General features: G+C 42.0%; 1 protein-coding gene across 1 annotated transcript in view; it reads left to right on the top strand.

Moving 5' to 3' along the window:
* Positions 1 to 18,732, top strand: part of spata18 (spermatogenesis associated 18) — a 61,008-nt gene that overhangs the window by 6,929 nt on the left and 35,347 nt on the right. Inside the window, 5 exon segments of the mRNA XM_073064678.1 lie at positions 953 to 1,068; positions 4,979 to 5,097; positions 5,678 to 5,773; positions 7,937 to 8,071; positions 12,663 to 12,873. Coding sequence (XP_072920779.1) covers positions 953 to 1,068; positions 4,979 to 5,097; positions 5,678 to 5,773; positions 7,937 to 8,071; positions 12,663 to 12,873 — 677 coding nt within the window.

Below are 18,732 nucleotides of genomic sequence, written 5' to 3'. Positions count from 1 at the left end.
CATTGCATTGATCTGTCATGAAATAAGGATGACAGTCCTTAGAAATACTTCCATACTCAGTCATGAATATCTGTTCATTTGAATACTGAGATTTTTTTTCTCTTTGAGGTGCAGTTGACTTTAAGTTAGCTTCTTTTAACTTTGCTTGAGTCAATTTGTAAGGGAATGAGCACCAGAATGGTGCAGAACTTGTATGATCTGAAAAATCTTCCTTTCCTTTCTGAAGACCTGCTCCATACCATTTTATATAGCTGAGAGTGGTAGACATGCTAATGTAATAATGTCTTCAAAAAGTTACTCTTGCATTGAAGGCATACAACAGTTCAGTTCAGTTAATTGTACACTTGCAAGGAAATCTGTTTTCCTCCTCTAAATGTTACTAGCACAGTGATTCCTTTTAATATTGCTGAAGCATCTCAAGTGGGTGCATATTGCCAATATTAAAATATCATTTCACTCCTGGGGCATAGACGTGTATTATCATCACACTGGTGTGTAAGAAACCATGCTGTACATTTTTTTTCCCAATTACATGCTATTCAGGGAGTCACTTGTTAAAAGGGCATGGTGAGGATGCTAAACTTCCATGATTCTATTTTTCTTCAGATGTCACAGTGAATTGAAACAGTATGGACTTTCTACAGGTAGATGAGCACCTAGAGGATCTTTTCAATTTCAAAAGAACAAGTTGTCATTGTTCAGACCAACTTAATTGATGGAAGTGGACCTTTTTGCACTGTTGAATCTCATCACTGTGTTCCTTAGATTCATGCACTTTAAATTCAACCACCTGATTCACCTTTGTTCTCTTTCTGGCATTGAAGCTGCCATTTTTGTTTCAAATTAAATGGGCAAAGTCAGGTCTTTAAAATGGTATCAGCCATATTGGGGGCTAGCACCGAAGTAAAATCAGTTCCTGTTAACGTTATTTACTGTTTGTTTTTTTGAATAGGTGGTATTTATTCCGGCATTGATACCATCAAATCACGCTTTTTGCCATGGCTTGGGTCTAACTTTACAGTTATTACCTCAGGGGTGACCTCTGACACCAGCCTTTCTCTCATGCAGGTATGATATCGACTAAAATACCTTGTTGAACATGTGTCCAGGAATTTAATTTTCACCAGAGCAAAAAGGAATGTTCATTAGATTTGACTGAACGTTCATTAGATTTGAAGCAATAAAAACCATGTTCCTTTTATTGCTTTAAAGTTATTAAATGTGTAACCTGTTAACAAGCAACAAGGGAAATTAAGCATCTGAAATCTGTTGCCCATCAAGCTTAAGGATATTTGGGGACTAGGCAATAAACAGTACAAGGATTGAGTTCAGGAGGTGAATTTTGGCATCACATCAGATGGTTAAAGAATTCAAAAGAAAAGTTAGATTAAGATGGGAGGAAAAAATGTGAATAAAATTAAATATCATTACAGTATATTTGAAACTTCTGAGAAGAAATGGGAATGCATACCTGTAATAGTGGTAGAGAGTTAATTGGCAGTAACAAACAGTTGACATATTCTTAAAACAATATGCGCCATTTCAGACTGGAAAAAATGGACACTTTCATGTAGCTGTGCAGTGGTACCAGACAGGAAATTAAAGGGGCATGTAACAAATCATACTGTTGGCACAGAGCGAGGGGAAATGAGAAACATGAATCTGCATACAGATTGAGCAAACTAAATTAACTGTAAGAGAGTAGAGGACAAATCTAATAAAGGTTGTATACAAATTTAGATTTGGTATTGCGGTTAAAAAGGGTTAATTAATCTTGTGTTAAAGAAACTCTCTGGAATAGTAGTCTTAATATGATTGAATTTGGTATAGTAAGAAGCTGATAATGCACTGATCATGCAGAGATCCTGATAGTTCAGCATCATTCATCTAGACCCTGTTTCAATAGCTCGGAGTTTGGAACATTTGTTTCCTGAGCTCCTTAGGGTTTCAATCCCTGGTGAACTTGATGAACTCATTGGAAGATGTATTATACTACTGTGTAACATCTTAAAGTGAACTAAAATGTGCTGCACATTTATAATAGCATCCGATGGTGTGCCAGTCCCACTCTGGTAAAATCCCAAGCATAAATTGGCAGATTTATACAGTAAAATGCTGGACATGACTTGGATTATCTGTCTGATCTCAATGGTAGAGAAAATGTGTTCAATTATGAAGGAAGTGGTGGTGAACTTGTTGGAAATAGGATTGGGCAACGTCGATGGGGTTTTGTGAAAGGGATGTAACATTTGATAAGTCTATTGAATTGACTTTATTTCTTGCATCCTTCACATGCATGAGGAGTAAATACCTTTGTTGCGTCTCTGTCTAAACGTGCAATCATAGTAATTTATAATAACTGGAACAGTCATTGTAACATAGAAGTACACTCAGATCAGTGTGAATCATCAGTCTGATGGCCTGGTGGAAGAAGCTGTCCCGGAACCTGTTGGTCCTGGCTTTTATGCTGCGGTACTGTTTCCTGGATGATAGCTGCTGGAATAGATTGTGGTTGGGATGACTCGGGTCCTCAGTGATCCTTTGGGTCCTTTTTTTTTTCATACATGTCTTTGTAAATGTCCTGAATCATAGGAATCTCACGACTACAGATGCGCAGGGCTATCTGCACCACTCTCTGCAGAGTCCTGCGATTAAGGGAGGTACAGTTCCCATACCAGGCAGTGATGCAGTCAGTCAGGATGCTCTGAATTGTCCCCCTGTAGAAAGGTCTTTGGATTTGGGGGCCCATACCAAACTTCTTCAACCATCTGAGGTGAAAGAGGTTGGTGGGGGGGGGGGTTTGTTGGGGGACTTTTGAAGTTGTTAGCCACAGAATAATTGGGACAGCCAGTGGATTTGATGCTTTTAGACAATGTTGGCTCAGCTATTGAGTTTATTCAAGGCACACATTGATAAGTTCTTGGATATTAAATGAATTGAGTAACATGGAGCCTGTGTAAGAAAACAGTGCTGAGGTTAAGTATAATTTTTTTGAGTGGTGAAGCAGACACAAGAAGATGAATAGTCTATTTGGGCTTTTATTTCTTTTCATTTGTTCTGACTCTGTCCTCAGAAAGGAAGAGCATTATCCATGCAGCCATGTGTCAAAAATCAAACATTGCTCAGTGTCTGTTTACCAATATAATCAGAAGTTTCACATCCAGTTTCTATTGTGCTTTGTCTGTCTTTTAATTTTAATAGTGTTGATTTTCTATGACTGGCACAGACAATAATTAGCTTCATTTACTTAAATAATGACAAAATATAAACACTCCAGTTGCTTCCTCATGGATTCTTCCATCAGCGCACTTCAGAGAGAGTTTGTGGAAAGGAATTGCTCTGTGACCTAAATACACTGCTTTCCAAATTGCTGTTTGGAATTGTGTGGGTCTTGTAGGGAATAAGTTGAGGTGCGGACTCCCATGAAGGAATAAAATCACCACTAAAAGGGGGTAAAAAAGAGAAGCCCTGGGAGCAATCCTGAATATTTTTCTGCCAGGCAACTGATTCTATAGCACAGTATTATTTCTTTAGTAACTGATCCTATACAAGGAAGAGGGCCTATTCTTAACACTGCTATATTTAGCAGGCAAGCACTCGTCCCCTCCAGCTCTGCCCCACCATTTATCCTTGTGCAACTGTGCACTCTATTTATAACAAGCTCATGTCAACATTTAGTAACTTGCTATGATAATCTGTGCCTCCCATTTCACTCTGGTGACATTGAAATGCCAGCTACCCAGTTAACAGCTGCAGTGATGCCACTGGATACAGGTGAGCTGCAAAAGACAAAATTGGCAGCCAAATCAGCGGACACGTGAGAAAGCCCTGCACCGTTTGGCCTCAGATTATTTGCTACATATCCTGCCTTTCATCCTGAAAAGTACTTCTGGGATTTATTAGCTTTCTACGCTCAGTGCACATTATTCGGTACCTCCTGTGCCTAATAGTGGCCACTGAGTGTACGTTCATGGTCTTCTGCTGCAATAGCCCATCCACTTCAAGGTGCGATGCGTTGTGCATTCGGAGATGCTCTTCTGCACACCACCGGTGTAATATGTAGTTATTTGAGTTCCTGTCGCATCCCTGTCAGCTTGAACCAGTCTAACCATTCTGTTCTGACGTCTCTCGTTATCAAGGCATATTTGCCCACAGAACTGCTGCTCAATTTTTAATAAAAAAAAAAATTTTTTTGGCACCATTCTCTGTAAGCTCTAGAGACTGTATTAAAATCCCAGGAGATCAGTAGTATGATATGTTCAAACCACCCTGTCTGGCACCAGCAATCATTTCAGTCATATTTCTTCCCCATTCTGATACTTGGTCTGAACAACAGCTGAGCCTTTGGCCACGTTTGCGTGCTTTTATGCATTGCGTTTCTGCCACATGATTGGCTGACTAGATATTTGCATTAATGGACAGTTGTACCTAATAACATGGCCTTTGTATATTTTGTTTGTTTTTGTTTCCTGTAACATTAGAGCATCATAAATCATTACATGTTGGTATAGTTATCATCTTTTATGTCCTGACTCAAATGAGGAGGAAACAAGGCTTCAGTGCTACATTGTGCTCCTGTTGTGTCTGTGGTAACTATTTACGGGCGAATGTAATTTTGACCATATTCATAGTATTTTTAAACTAAGACTTTATAATTTCCAATGTGAAATTACTGCTAAGACTTTAACAGTGGTGTAACATTTGCAAGCAAAAAATCCCCCTCCATTCAATCAGACACACACAAAAAATTCTGGCTTATTCCTCAGATACCGCCTGACCCTGCTGCCTCTCTCTAGCATTTTAACGGAGTTAGTCTGGATTTCCAGCATCTGCACAATCTCTGGTGTGAATTCAATCTGTGTTGCATTTTTTTAGTGTTTTTATATATGTATTCATTTAATAAATGGCAAACTGCTTATCCAAGCGCTCAGGGATGACATAATATTTCTGGTGTTTACTGCATTGTACTGTTTTCAAGGAATCTGCTGAAAAAGATCGGAGACTCAGGGAGCTGGCAACAGCCCATGATCAGGAAATGCTCGACCTAGAGACTGAATTAAATACCACACGTCGCCAACTGGGGGCTGTCAAGCACGAGTAAGAAATCTAATATGAAACATTATTAATCAAACTGCTATTAAAAATTATTTGCTGTACTGAATTTTTCTGGAAGGAAGAATTTGAGTTGCAGAAGGCAATAGTGAGGTAGTTAAGACTTCTGAGGCCACCACTTGTTCAGTTTCTTGCTGAAGTGACAATTGGTCAGTGTCTTTCAGAACAAGCTGACTTAATTTCCTGGGTAATATTGCGAGGGAGCATTGTACAATGCATGACATCATCTCACCTGCAACTCTTGAGGATCGATCGCTGGCGGCCAAGAGTGATTTGTGACTAGACGTGCCAGGTTCAATCCTTGGAGTAGCGCAATTTGACTAGGGACAGTTTGTGATTTGTTTCACTCTGAGAGTAAGCTTTTCTATTTTAAAAACATAATACTGTATTGCAAATTTTTTTTACACAAGGAAATGTCAAAGTTGTGTTAAATCTAATTATAACAGGCATAGGAGCCTGTGAGAATTGAATACAATGCTCCAACCAGAACAGGTCAGCCAGCAGCACAGGGATTTTGTTGCTTTTCGCATGTTACAATGAGTTATCATCGGTCTCTGCGTTCTAGGTTAGCAGAAGCTCATCTGGAACTGGACAGTACGCAGAACAAATCAGCTGTCACATTCCAAATGACGGAGGATGAAATCAGTAGATTGAAAGCTGAGTGAGTTTCAATTCTTTAAATGTTTGTCAGTTCCTTACAGACACTCATATACAAATCCTTCTTCCAGAGTCATTTTTTAAATGGCAGGGAATGTGTTGTTTTGCAGCAGTACAACGTACGAGAGATATATAAAATAATACGAGTCAGGAAAAATGAATAGTGAGGCAGTGTTCATGGACTGTCAGAAATCTGAAGAAGTTGTTCTGGTGTTGAATTATAAAATGAATGGGACTTCAGGCTCCTGTAAATGAAAGCAAAATCTCAGGGCAGGTTAAACTTGTGGCATAAACATCACAAGTATTAACAGTTCTACTTTGAACACTCCGTGCTCTTTCAGTGGAATATGGCTTCCTTCAACTAGTATGGGAAACTATCTTTATGGGAAATGGGGAAACGATTGTTGATAACGGAGGAGAGGGATGGGAATGCATTCTACTCTATCCATTTCATTGTTTTCCTGAGTTTCCCATGACACGTGGTTTGAGCTGTTACTGCAAGTGGGTTTCCCTTCCGCACGACAGTTGGCATCTTTAACATTACAGCTGTAGTCACAAGATGAGGCCACTTTCATCATAAATATCCACTGTCTAGTCCCAAGTAATCTTCGGTTGTTGAATGATAGTTACTAAAACATTAAGCTTGAAATATTCACTGTTTCTCCCACCACTGATGTTGCATGAACTGAGCATTTCTGGCATTTTAAAAAAAATTTCAGTTAGTGGAACCATTACCTGGACTATCACAAACTTTCTGTACACGTCTGTCTTTATCAGTATCTGAGTTTTTTGATAATCTGACATGATGTACAAGGAAAATACTTTCTTTGCTTCCATAGACATGGGAGCAGAATTGGGCCATTCATCCCATCAAGTTTGCTCTGCAATTCTCTCATGGCTGATTTTTTTTTTCTCCTTCATCCCCATTTCCTGCCTTCTCCTGATAACCTTTAACCTATCAACTTCCACTTTAAATATACCCAATGACTTGACCTCCACGCCTGTGGTGATGAATTCCAGTTTCACTGCCCTCTGCTTAAATTTCTTTGTTTAGAGCACCAGGCTCTTCTGGTCCAAAGAGTCCGATTCCTGCCCAATTACACCCATGTGACCGATTCACCTACTAACCCTTGCGTCTTTGGAATGTTGGAGGAAATTGGAACACCCGGAGTAATGTATAGACTCATGACAGACAGCAGCGAGCAATTCCTCCTCATCTCTGTTGTTGCATATGGGTAAACAGTTCCCAGTCTTGCTTTTCTCATGTGTATCAAGAAAATGTCCTTTAAAACTAAATTTTTCTCCAATATCATGAATCACTGTTTTGGCTTTAAAAAGAAAATATTAATTAGAAGTGGAATACTTAATTAGGGACAACGGGACAGAAGATTATGCATAGAATAATGAACAGTCATTTTATAAATGAGTCCAAGACTAGAAGGCAGGAGAAAGGACAAATATGCAAAAACTCTAGACAGGAGAAAACTTTCAGTAATGAGACATTTACAGAAAAGAGCAAAATGCTATTTTTTTTTTTCTGTTATGACTTTGAGCTAAAACTTTGAAATAAATTGATCTCCAATATCATTCATAAAGTAGTTTTAATTGCAGAAGTTCATTTTGCATCATTGCATACCACAAATAGGAACTGTTTTACTTAAAATACCAGTAGGATCAAAAGGCAACAATGTCAGACAAGCCCAGAAAGATTTTGTGACTGCGATTTGAATGCTGTGCTTCAGTTTAAGAGTGCAATTGCATTCGGAGTGAAGAACTGAAAGTTTTCATGCTACTCAGTAAACAGAAGTTAACTGATGAGAAGCTAGTGAGATGAGTCAATTTCAATTGAAATGGCTCAAGGAGGAAGAAAACAAAACATGGGAATTCTTGAGAGATTAAAAATAATTCAGATTTTTTCCCTTTCCTCTTGCACCAGGAGCAGATTGTTAGATCTTAAACTTTGCAAAAACAAAGCAATTCATTGCAAACCTTGAGTCTTTTGCAAGGTCTAATGCCCAGAAAGAGGTAGACATAGTGTTTGGGAGAGGAATGTGGACCTCTCCACTTAAACATCGCCACTGTCACTCGAGAGCAAATAATTGTTTTTCTAAACCAATTTTGTTTATTTTTGGGCATTTTAGATTAAACCATGTCATGTATTCTCCAGACTGAGTGCAGTTCGAGAGCAGGTGAGATATTATAAACAAAAGGTGGACATCCTGGGTGATTATGACCACAAGATCAGACAACTAAAGGATGAAGTCTCCTTCCTCTCGGCAGAGAAATCCATACTACAGGAAAGGTACCTCTCTCTTCCTCATCCCATCATCCTTCTAATTCCCTTTGACTCTTCCTCCTTGAACTTCACTGTCTGTGTTCCACCATTTAAATGTGCTGCCTACAATACCTATTAAACCAGTGAACAGGTAGTTTGGTATGAGCTGGGGATTTTCCAGTGAGTTTGAATGTTCATTTGGGCGCCAGGGCATTGGATTGGTGGTCGCTACCCAATAGTGTGGCGCAGGAAGCTGAGTTTGCATCCCGCTCTGCTAAGGTGCCAGGATGCCTGACCACACAAAGCTGGAGTCTAGGACCTCATCAACAAGGTCTTGTTGATCTATACTGAGACTTGAACAAGGCATAGTAGTTAGTTTTCCATCAAGCCCAGTCCACAAAATAATGGGTTTGAGACAGAAGCAACTGAAGAGACATTTTGCTTTACTTTCCTTGAGTCCTGATGCACTACGTTCCTTTTGGAGGATGGTAGCTACTCTAGCAATGAGCAGGATTCTCCACTCTCAGCTCAAGTGCATAGTCTTCAAGAACATGAAGACACTCTTTTATAATGTATCTTCTGGTTTAAGATGGCACTGGTGAAGCACAGCGATGACAAGCGGTTAGAAAAACGAAACAAAAAATTACTGTATTAATCAGACTGTTTCTCAGATGCATTCACTGCAATCAATAGTCTGTCTATAACTTCCCTTTTGGAGTTGAGCTGTTGAACTGCCTGCGTGACCTGACATTTCTTTTGCAGTGTGAACTGGAGTTTTGAAAGTGCAGGATGGTTACAACTTGGCGTATATGGGCCAGATCAAGGTGGTTTAGCCCGGGCACAAGAGCCAATTTGGCTATTGTTGCAGCAGACTTGGAGGTGACGTAGATTCGAGGCAGTGGCACCTAGCCCCGGGCCCAAGAGCAAGAAAAGACCTGAGGTTTGATTGATTCTTAAGCACCAGACTGAATTGGAAAGGTCTCATATGGGCCAAATCGAGGCAGTGGATCCCAGGTCAGAGAGCGTATCGAAATGGCTGGGCCAGGGTCTAAGAGGGACTACCCAAGGTTAGGAGAATTTAAGCACCAGACCAGTTTGGACAGGTCAGGGTGCCAGGGCTGGAGGTGAGGGTCAGACTGGTTCAGTTTGCTCTCTGTGAGGTTTACTCCTCTCTGCACTGAACTGAGGCTGTGGCCTGCAGTTGTGGGCTCCTGAATTGGCCGCTATGATGACTCGTTTCGTGGCTATGGACTTGCTTTCGTGAACTTCAGTTCCGAATGTCATGTGCTTACTTTTATTGTTTGTGTGATTTGTTTCTTTTTCTGTTGTTTTCGGGTGTTTGATGGTCTTTTTTAAATGGGTTCTGTTGGGTTTCTTTGTTTTGAGGCGAATCTCTAGGATGTGTGATATACACACTTCGATAACAAATGCACTTCGAACTTTAAAATGCCGGTGTTTGTTGACAACAATGCCCTTCAGTACCTGCCATTTGGGGATAGCACCACCTTCTTTTTTTTAAAAAAAAGACACTGTTTACCAGAGCAAAGAAATTCATGCTCCTGTGCATCTATCTCCCATTGCTGCTCTGCTGATACTAATGGCAAAATATCTGACTTTGTCATGCATCAATGTAAGGTGAGTCTTTCATTTGTTTTAAGCCTGCTTTGAGTAGACTGATAAAATCTAAATGTAAGTAGGGTACAGTACACAAAGGCCTATCAATTTATCACACAGTTAGCCCAGTACTTCTCATATTTTTGCTTGTCATATTACCTATGATCTGCTAGGATATTTAAGTAATGAAATATTGTGACATGAACAGAGGTGACTGGGCTCAAAGGTACTTCTTGCCCTTGGGAAGAGCTGTCAAATGAATCCTATTCTCTTTTTACTTCTCTGATCTTTTTAGCACAGCAGGATCTTTCCCTTCATGCAGAAGTGCCTTTCCTTTGTAAGTTCTTTTTCAATCTACACATTCCAGATCATAACAACCTGAGAGAATGAGCTTTCTTTATTTCCTCCCACTTTCTTTCCCTGAAAGTCTTTGCGCTCTGGTTACTACTTGACTTGTAATTAAGCTTAATCAGTTTGTCAAGGAGCTGAACTCCTGGCTGCTTTATTCTCAGTTGGCCCATTTGAGAAACTGAAGTTGGTTGTTGGGATTTTACCCGACTGCAGGGACAGGATTAAAGTTATAAGGCTGGACCTGGTATAAGAAAATGTATTCAAATATGAAACTCCAATACTTAACACTATCATTTTCACACCTCTCTTGTGTTTCATAGGTGCATTAAAGAATAGAATCTGGAGGATATTTACTCCTAGCTGCATCCTTCATTGTCACATCCCCTCCTCTTTCTGTGTCTTGATTCCTCGTGCATCTGGGCACTTTAATTATCTTAGAAATGTTCCAAGACTTGTCCTCTATGCCCCTGGTGGTAGTGAATTCAAGTTCACTATTGGGACATTTCTGTCTCAGTCCTGAATGTCTTGCCCCAAATCAGGGATTCCTAACTTGGTGTCCATGGACTCCCTGGTTAATGGTTGGGGTCCATGGACACCCTGGTTAATGGTCGGTGTCCATGGACTCCCTGGTTAATGGTCGGTGTCCATGGACTCCCTGGTTAATGGTTGGGGTCCATGGACTCCCTGGTTAATGGTTGGGGTCCATGGACTCCCTGGTTAATGGTCGGTGTCCATGGACACCCTGGTTAATGGTCGGGGTCCATGGACACCCTGGTTAATGGTCGGGGTCCATGGACACCCTGGTTAATGGTCGGGGTCCATGGCATAACGAGTTGGGAAGCTCTGCCCTATATCCTGAGATTGTAACTCTGTTTTGGACACTACAACTAGGGGAAACATTTTTCTCTCCATTAGAATATTGTCAATTTTAATTGGGTCTCCTCTCACTCTTGGTGGTGAGAAGTCCTGCCATCCCGGGTATCTGTCTGGTAAAACTTTACAACACTCCTCTGAAGTATCAGCATCCTTTGTAGATAAGGAAATCAAACTCCACTCGATACTTTAATCACACCAAGTCTCCCTGAGTGTGGCAAGGTTGCCATTTGGGTGGGGGTGGGTGGAAATATTTATTCTTACTGTCTACCAGGCAGTGTGCACTACAGCATCCCCCAATGGCATGTCTTTAATTCTGCACTATTGCTCTTTTGTTAGACTTTGTGCAATGTTTTCCAGAAATTGAAGAGCATCAGGCTCTGAGTTATTATCACTGGCTTGTATGATATAAAATTTGTTGTCTTGTGGTAGCAGTACGGAGCTATAAATGATTACAAAAACATAGTGCTATAAAAAGGAATAACAAGGTGATATTCATGAGTTCATGCACCATTCAGAAATCTCATGGTGGAAGGGCAGAAGCTGTTCTTGATAATTTCTGAGTGTCTTTGGGCTCCTATACCTCCTTTCTAATGGTAGTAATGAGAAGAGGGCAAGTTCTAGATGGTGAGGATTGTTAATGATAGTTTTTTTAGGCACCACCTCTTGAAGCTGTTCTGTCTATTCTACCAATTACATCACCCTCAAATTTCAGTAAGTTAGCCAGCAATGATTTTCATTGTCTCAGCCTGTTGATATTTTCAAAGTGCCTTGTTTTCTTATCATTTATCCTGAGGCTTTTCCTCACTACTGATGTTAAACTAGGAAAAAGTTAACAAATAATTCCTAGTTTGTTTACTCTTTCCTTTTTAATCAGTGGACTTACTTTTGCCACCTCCGTTCCATCGGAACGGTTTCATATTCTGTAGAGTTATGGAAAATAACATCCAATATTTTAACAACCACCTCCATTGGTGATGTGGGGATCTGTGTTATCATGTTCTGGGGTTCAAAGTTCACTCTGGCATCTTGGGCTATTGACAGATTATTTGTTGTGTGTGAGCTCTGGCACAGGCACACAGATAGTTTGATATTGCTGTCTTGGCAAAATCTTGTATTCCCATACGTGCACTTGTGACAGAGACATAACAGAACCATGAGTAAGAACACCAGCTGACTTTCTCTGCTTGGTCCCAGTGAGTAATGTCATCAAATCGTTCATGGTCATGATCTAAGAGCAGTCCAATTCATAGCCGAGAGCTGACAGATGAAGGACATGCTCTCTGGGCCATTACAGACTCTTGCTGTACGAGTGCAAATAGGGAGCGATTGTACTTGTGCCTGAAATGAGAATTTTTTTTGCAGACTGTCAAATCATCAAGGGAGAAAGATTTCCTCTCTGTGCTTTGTAGTGAAACCATGAATCTCTTCTTTATGAGGAGTTTACAATTTTATTTCACATTGCATTCAGAGAAAATACTCCCCAAGAAATAACAAGAGGAAGTAGAAATAACATGATCTCAATCTTAATGCACATTTTAAACCTGTGCCAATTCTTGTGTTGGAAACTCAGAATGTTGATAAATGTTACAGGTCACCAGGTTGTCTAATATTTCTTTCGGTCTTGTGCTTGCCCATTCCCTTGAAAGCTAGAACTGCCAAGAGAATAAAGTATATTTTATAATGTAACAGGTATATTTATTAACTCCAAAGCCCAGCTAAATGTTTGACTATTGCAGTTTTTGGGGAATTGTAATTGATTTGGTTCCTTGTTTTAAAGGATCCCAGGACGGCGTTCTCCGATCTCTTTTCCATCTGTGACCCGTTCCTCTCCAACTTACGGTAAACTGACTAATGCTTCGCGCCAAGTACGACTGATATCACACTTCAATGACATTTATGCCAATGAGCGTCTGAATGCACAAAATCTCCTGAGGCGTTATGTTGATGATCTAGAGATGGTACAGCGAATAATATTCATTGCAACAGCAGTAAGTAGAATCATAGCTGAGTGACACATTGCAATATAGTCGGGTATTTTGTTACAGCCCTGCAGATCTAGAAGTGTTTTTGATGACAACCCAACTTTTAGGGATTTGAATTAAATGCAGCTTTGTTTCTGAGGTGTGTAAAACTGTGAATTGTCATTCATTTCAGTGACCAGCTGGTCAAAGCTCTGAAAAGAACATGAACTGACTTCTGTCCATTCATTATAACAAAATACCAGGCAGCACAAGGTGGACTATCTGATTTGAACTAAAGTTTGAAGAGACTTTTTTTTCCACAGGAAAAGAATTTCTTATTCCAGTCAGTTGTAGATAGATGTTCAGTCACTGCACTGGCAGAAATTTAATGAGCAAGCTGACAGTTCCTTTAAAATAAAAGTGGATCACATTGGGATCTAGGGATATGCATAGATTCATATCCCTGTTACAATAAAAATCAAGTTCAAGTTTATTGTCATTCAACTATATACATGTATTCCCCAAAATGAAACTATTCCTCTGGACCAAGGTACACACATCGGTACATATAACTCCCACACAACAAAGTAATATTTTCACAAATAAATTAATAAAATATATTCCAGAAGATTTGACATTTAGTGTAAGGTACTTTTACAAGTCAAAAATAAGTGGTGTAATGCTACCGGCAGTTCATGAGTGATGAGACCTGGGTAGTGACAGGGAGTTCAGTAGTCTCATGGCCTGGGGATCATGTTGTTTCCCATTCTGACCTACGAGCCTTAATCCAAAACGACTTTAGATCTGCAGGGCCTTTAGCAAATGGCGTTTTACAAAGTTGTGTGCAATTGAAGTACAATTGCTTATTAATGAATGAAAATGAGCCAATGCAGAAATTGTTGTGTTAAATTTCTAACCTTGATTAGACCACACTAGGTACTAGTTATTCTTCAGGCCTCTATGATGTGTGTCTACAAAAATAATGGGGGTGGGGAAGTTAGAAGAATGATAAGAACTGTGAGTCTGCATATACCAGCAGAGAGTATATAATTGGACTTTTCCTGTGGATGAAAGTGCCTAAGGCAGGGGTTCCCAACTTTTTAATGCCATGAATCAATACAACTAAGCAAGAGGTCCATGGACCCCAGGTTGGGAACCTTTGGTCTGAGGGATAGTAGACTTCATAATTGGGCATGTGTTTGAACTTCCCACTATACAGCACCATAACATTGTAGGATTGTCACAATAAATTCCCAGAAGATTTCCAAAATTTTTGTCAGCAGTTTGATTGTGGAGATTATTTCTGAACTGGATGCAAAACTTGACTCTAAGGGGAAACTGGACAGATATGAGGGAGAAAGGCCAGATGTGCAGATAGGATGATGTAACATAAGGTGGAAGCCATCATGTATTGACCATAAAAGTTATTACTGATTTTAGTATGTTGTGATTAAAAGCTATGCAAATTCTATTAAACCCCTATGCTGGGCATGGGGGAGGGTGTGGGTGCTGGAGTCTCTGAAAATGCATTCTGTTCTTTTGGGTTTTGCCTTTACTGAGTGCGTCCCAGAAATCTCACCAGCACAGTGTTTATAAATTGAATCACCACTTGATGTCTACAAACCAATAAGGCACAAAGTTAAGATGCAATTAGATGCTTTTTTTTTCATCAGTCCTCTTTATCAATCTTGGTTGTGCCTTGTATTATAAACTGTTTGCTCACCAGCTAACTAACTACTTTAAAAGGGAGTTTACCAGAGTCCTTAAAACATCCATTATATTGGAGCAAATGTTTAGGTCTCAGTCTACTGGAGTGATGCAGCTTCTAAGGCAACACACACAAAATGCTGAAGGAACCCAGCAGGTCAGGCAGCATCTATGGAAATGAATAGACGGTCGGTGCTTCAGGCCGAAGCCCTCCTGCAGGACTGGGAAGGAAAGGGGAAGGTACCAGAATAACAAGGTTGGGGGAGGGGAAGGAGGCTGGCTGGAAGGTGATGGGTGAAGGTAAAGGGCTGGAGAGGAAGGAATCTGATGGGAGAGGAGAATGGGCCATAGGAGAATGGGAAGGAGGAGGGGACCTGGGGAAAATAATAGGCAAGTGTGAAGAGGTAAAGGGTCAGAGTGGGGGGGGGGGGGGGGGGGGAGGGTGAAAATTTTTTTACTCCAAGGAGAAATTGCTATTCATGCCGTCAGGTTGGAGGCCATCCAGATGGAATATCAGGTGTTGCTCCTCCACTCTGAGGGTGGCCTCAAATTGGCACAGGAGGAAGCCATGTTCTGACACATGAGAAAGGGAATTAAATTGTTTGGCTACCAGGAGATCCTACTTGTGGCAGATGGAGCAGAGGTGCTCGATGAAGTGGTCCCCCAATTTGATGGGTCTCACCAATGTAGAGGAGGTGACACCAGGAGCACTGGACACAGTGGACGACCCCAGCAGATTTGCAGGTGAAATGTTAGCATGTCTGCATCAATGATGAGCACTAGATGGCAGTGCAGACCATAATCTGATTCTGGTTCCTGCGGGCGGTATTCACAACCTCAGCTCCGTAAGGGAACTATTGTGGTTTTGATGGTTAGAGATCAGGAACAGATGTTACATTAGCAAGAGTATATCCAGGAGAAATAGTATAAATGATCTATTCTTTAAAGTAAAGACCAAGGGTAGTGCAGAACGGCAAGGGGAATCTCTGGAGTGAAGTTTTTTTGGATATGTTTGAATTGAGAGGTCAAATTGGCTTTTGTCATAACATTGCTGAGTGAGGTGGTTTTTAGGTGCTGAAAGCTTGTTGGAACTATGCAGAGTAGGCGGATCATGGTGTGGCCCAGTATGCAATGCTAACTTAACACCCATGCTGCTACTTGAGTCCAATGGTCCTGTCTTAAGCAAGAGTTGGCTATACATTCCTTCACCTTCGCTACGTTCGGGTCCTGCAACTTTTCTCTAACAGCACCTCGCGGACTGCAGCGATTCACCGCTGCCGTCCTAAGGGCAGCCGGTGAGGGGCGACTAAATGCCGGCTCAGCCTGAGAAGCCCACGTCGCTGAGTACGTGCATATAATCAGTGAGGTAACTCCCACCATGGGTTCTCCCATGGCTTAGCCATTACTCACAAACTAGTTGCTGGTTAAATTGCTTGTTATTACAGCTGTACTTGCGAATGTTTGGGACCTGCTGGAGCTGGTTGAAGTTGACTGCTGCTCAAGGAAATTGCGTTGACTTCTGACTGGAGACGCTTCCGCAGTGTTAGTTGGCATTTGCCGTGCGACAGAGCAGGACTGGGACACTGGTCAGGAGGCTGTTAAAAGGAGAACTCTCTGCTCCTTGCTATATCCAGCCGGCAGTTCTTGAACAATGTTTAAGGATGTTCTCACTGAAAGCTGCCGCCCTCTGCAGGTACAACTGCAACCTCGCAACAGAGCGAGGGTCAAATTGGTACTGGCTGTCTGGCACGACAGGAACAACCCATCAGTTTGTACCTGACGGTTTCCAGGCTAAAGCTGAATATGCTCACAAGACAGTTCCTTCAGTAACTGGTGTGTATTACTCCAGACTTTCAGCATCTGCAGAACCTCTTGTGACAACACCTTCCAGATTGCCCCTTGCCATCCACTCGCAATTGCATAAAGGACGTTATTTATAAGCCTCATTCAAAGACAGCTAAATGCTCTCCACTTTCATTTGGTAGAGAGCAGGAGTTGACTCTTCTTTCCCACCGCATAGCTTGTCGCTGACCGCAAAGCATTGCACAATGGGTACTAGGTTGGTGCCCAAATCCAGAAGGTTTGTGACCACGGGCTGCTAGTTAAGCGTTGTCCCACTCTTTCCCCCCCCCCCCCACCCATTGCTGTGTAGCCTATTCCCTCGTGTGTCTATTGACTGCTCTCTGGTTCTTCCACTTGCACTAGAGGCCGTTTACAGCCATCAGCAACTTGCCAGTCAGCATGTGGGAGGAAGCACATGGCATCATAGGGCAACATTTGATTATAAAGCCCTAGCACTGGCTGGCACCTTCCAGTATGAATGTTGCAGGCCTCTGGGCTGGTTACTGGGCAAAGGCAAGGGGTAGTGAGAGTGAAAATATGCCTTTCTAACAGATAATGGGTTACTGTAGTCATTACCACTCTCCAAAGGCAATGCCTCACCCTCGCCAGTCCCAATAAATAGGAATTGGCCCCTATTTTTTTTCTTTCTCCTCCTGATCTTGCTGCATCCCTTCATCCACCCACTGGACCCCTCCCCTCCTCTCTCCCTTTACTCCACACTCCACCGTTCTCTTATTAGATTCCATCATCATCATTCCTCTCACATCACTCCCTCCCTCATTTGCCTATTTAATCCCCTCACCTGTATCCACCCATCACTCGCTAGTTCCTCCATCATCCCTTCTCCCTCTTCTATTTATACTGACTGCCTCCCTCTTTCTTCAGTCCAGATAAAGGTTTTCGACCCAAGACACCATCTGTCTATTTCACTCCATTCATACTGAGTTCTTTCTCTGTTGCTGTGGAATGAAAACAGTACACCACAGGAACAGGCCCTTTGGCCCAGGATGTCTGCACCAAACTCCGTCCCCACCCTGACCGGTGGCATTCCCCTTGCTGCTCTGACGCTGGCTGGCTCTCCGCGGCACCACTGCAGCGTGAATGGCAGACTCCAGGCCGCCCCGGGCTGGTAACCACCTCCTCGGTCCTCGGAGCGAACCGTAGACTGGCTCACAGGCTTGGCAGTTCACCAAGCGACTCGGATCGCAGTTGCACATCTGCGTCCTCCCAGCGAGAGCTGTGCTGGCGCTCTGCTATCAACAGCACAGAACCACTCCTCTGACCCCAAGTCCACGCTGATCATTGGGCACCCATTCATACTCATTACACTAATCTGTTTGGTGCTCTCCATATTGGCATCCCCGCTTCCCCCCCCCCTCCCCCCCCCCCCCGGGATACTTCAACCTGCACCTGGGATGTGGGAGGAATCCGGGACACCTGGGGGAGACCCATCCAGTTACAAGATGAATTTGGGGACTCCACACAAATAGCACCAGTGGTCAGGATTGAACTCTGGTCACTAGAGCTATGGGACAGTAGCTCCACCCCTCTGCCGTCTCAAATGGTCCTCTAAACTAAATACATCCTAAAGCAGTACCCGAGTTAGTGGCTACCGGCGAGAGATCCTGGTGTCAGTGCCTTCATCATTACTGTCATCTTCATCCTGAACTGCCCAAATAGTATTCTAAAAATACAGGCAGTTAAAATCCTTTTAAATGTTGTAATGTTCATGACAATATTTTTTAATCCCTTTTTTTTTGAATGATGCTGCCTTTTTAGGCAATAATGGTTTAGTACTCAATTACTATCAAGTCTACAGTTTTCAGGGATTTACCAAGGGATTTGTTTAAACTGAAATTTGCACCAGTCTCATTCCTCCGATTCCCTTGGAGAGGCTGCGAAGTGGACTCCTGAAGTGTGGAGAAAGGGTATTAGTGACGGCGGCTGCAGGTTAAACTACTAACGTGCAGATTTCCCTGAGCTGCTGTCAGATACACGGAGCAATGGTAGTGGAGGGCACCAGTTTCCGTGTGATTATCACTGCCAGTGTATGTGAGTTGAAGCTGTCAAAATGACCTTTGTGCAAGCTGGTAGGGATGCATGTTTGTGACTCTTGATGGAAGCGAGAGGGTACTGGAACACTTCAGTTTTAAGTCTGGGCTCTGAGTGATGAGGATTGTTGGTAGGTGAGATTGTAATGAACTTGAGCGGTGCCAAATGATGTCAATGCAGCTGAAGAAACACTTGTGGACCCTAACTAATCATGTAGTAGTTGCTTGCATGAGTAGACTGCTATTCGTGTGGCAATGCATCCAGGTCGTCTGAGTCCAACTCCTG

The sequence above is a fragment of the Hemitrygon akajei genome, chromosome 13 (genome assembly GCF_048418815.1).
Source record: "Hemitrygon akajei chromosome 13, sHemAka1.3, whole genome shotgun sequence".
In the NCBI taxonomy this organism is placed as follows: Eukaryota; Metazoa; Chordata; class Chondrichthyes; order Myliobatiformes; family Dasyatidae; genus Hemitrygon; species Hemitrygon akajei.
Note: the sequence above shows the minus strand (reverse complement) of the source record. Positions and strands in the feature narration are given on the sequence as shown.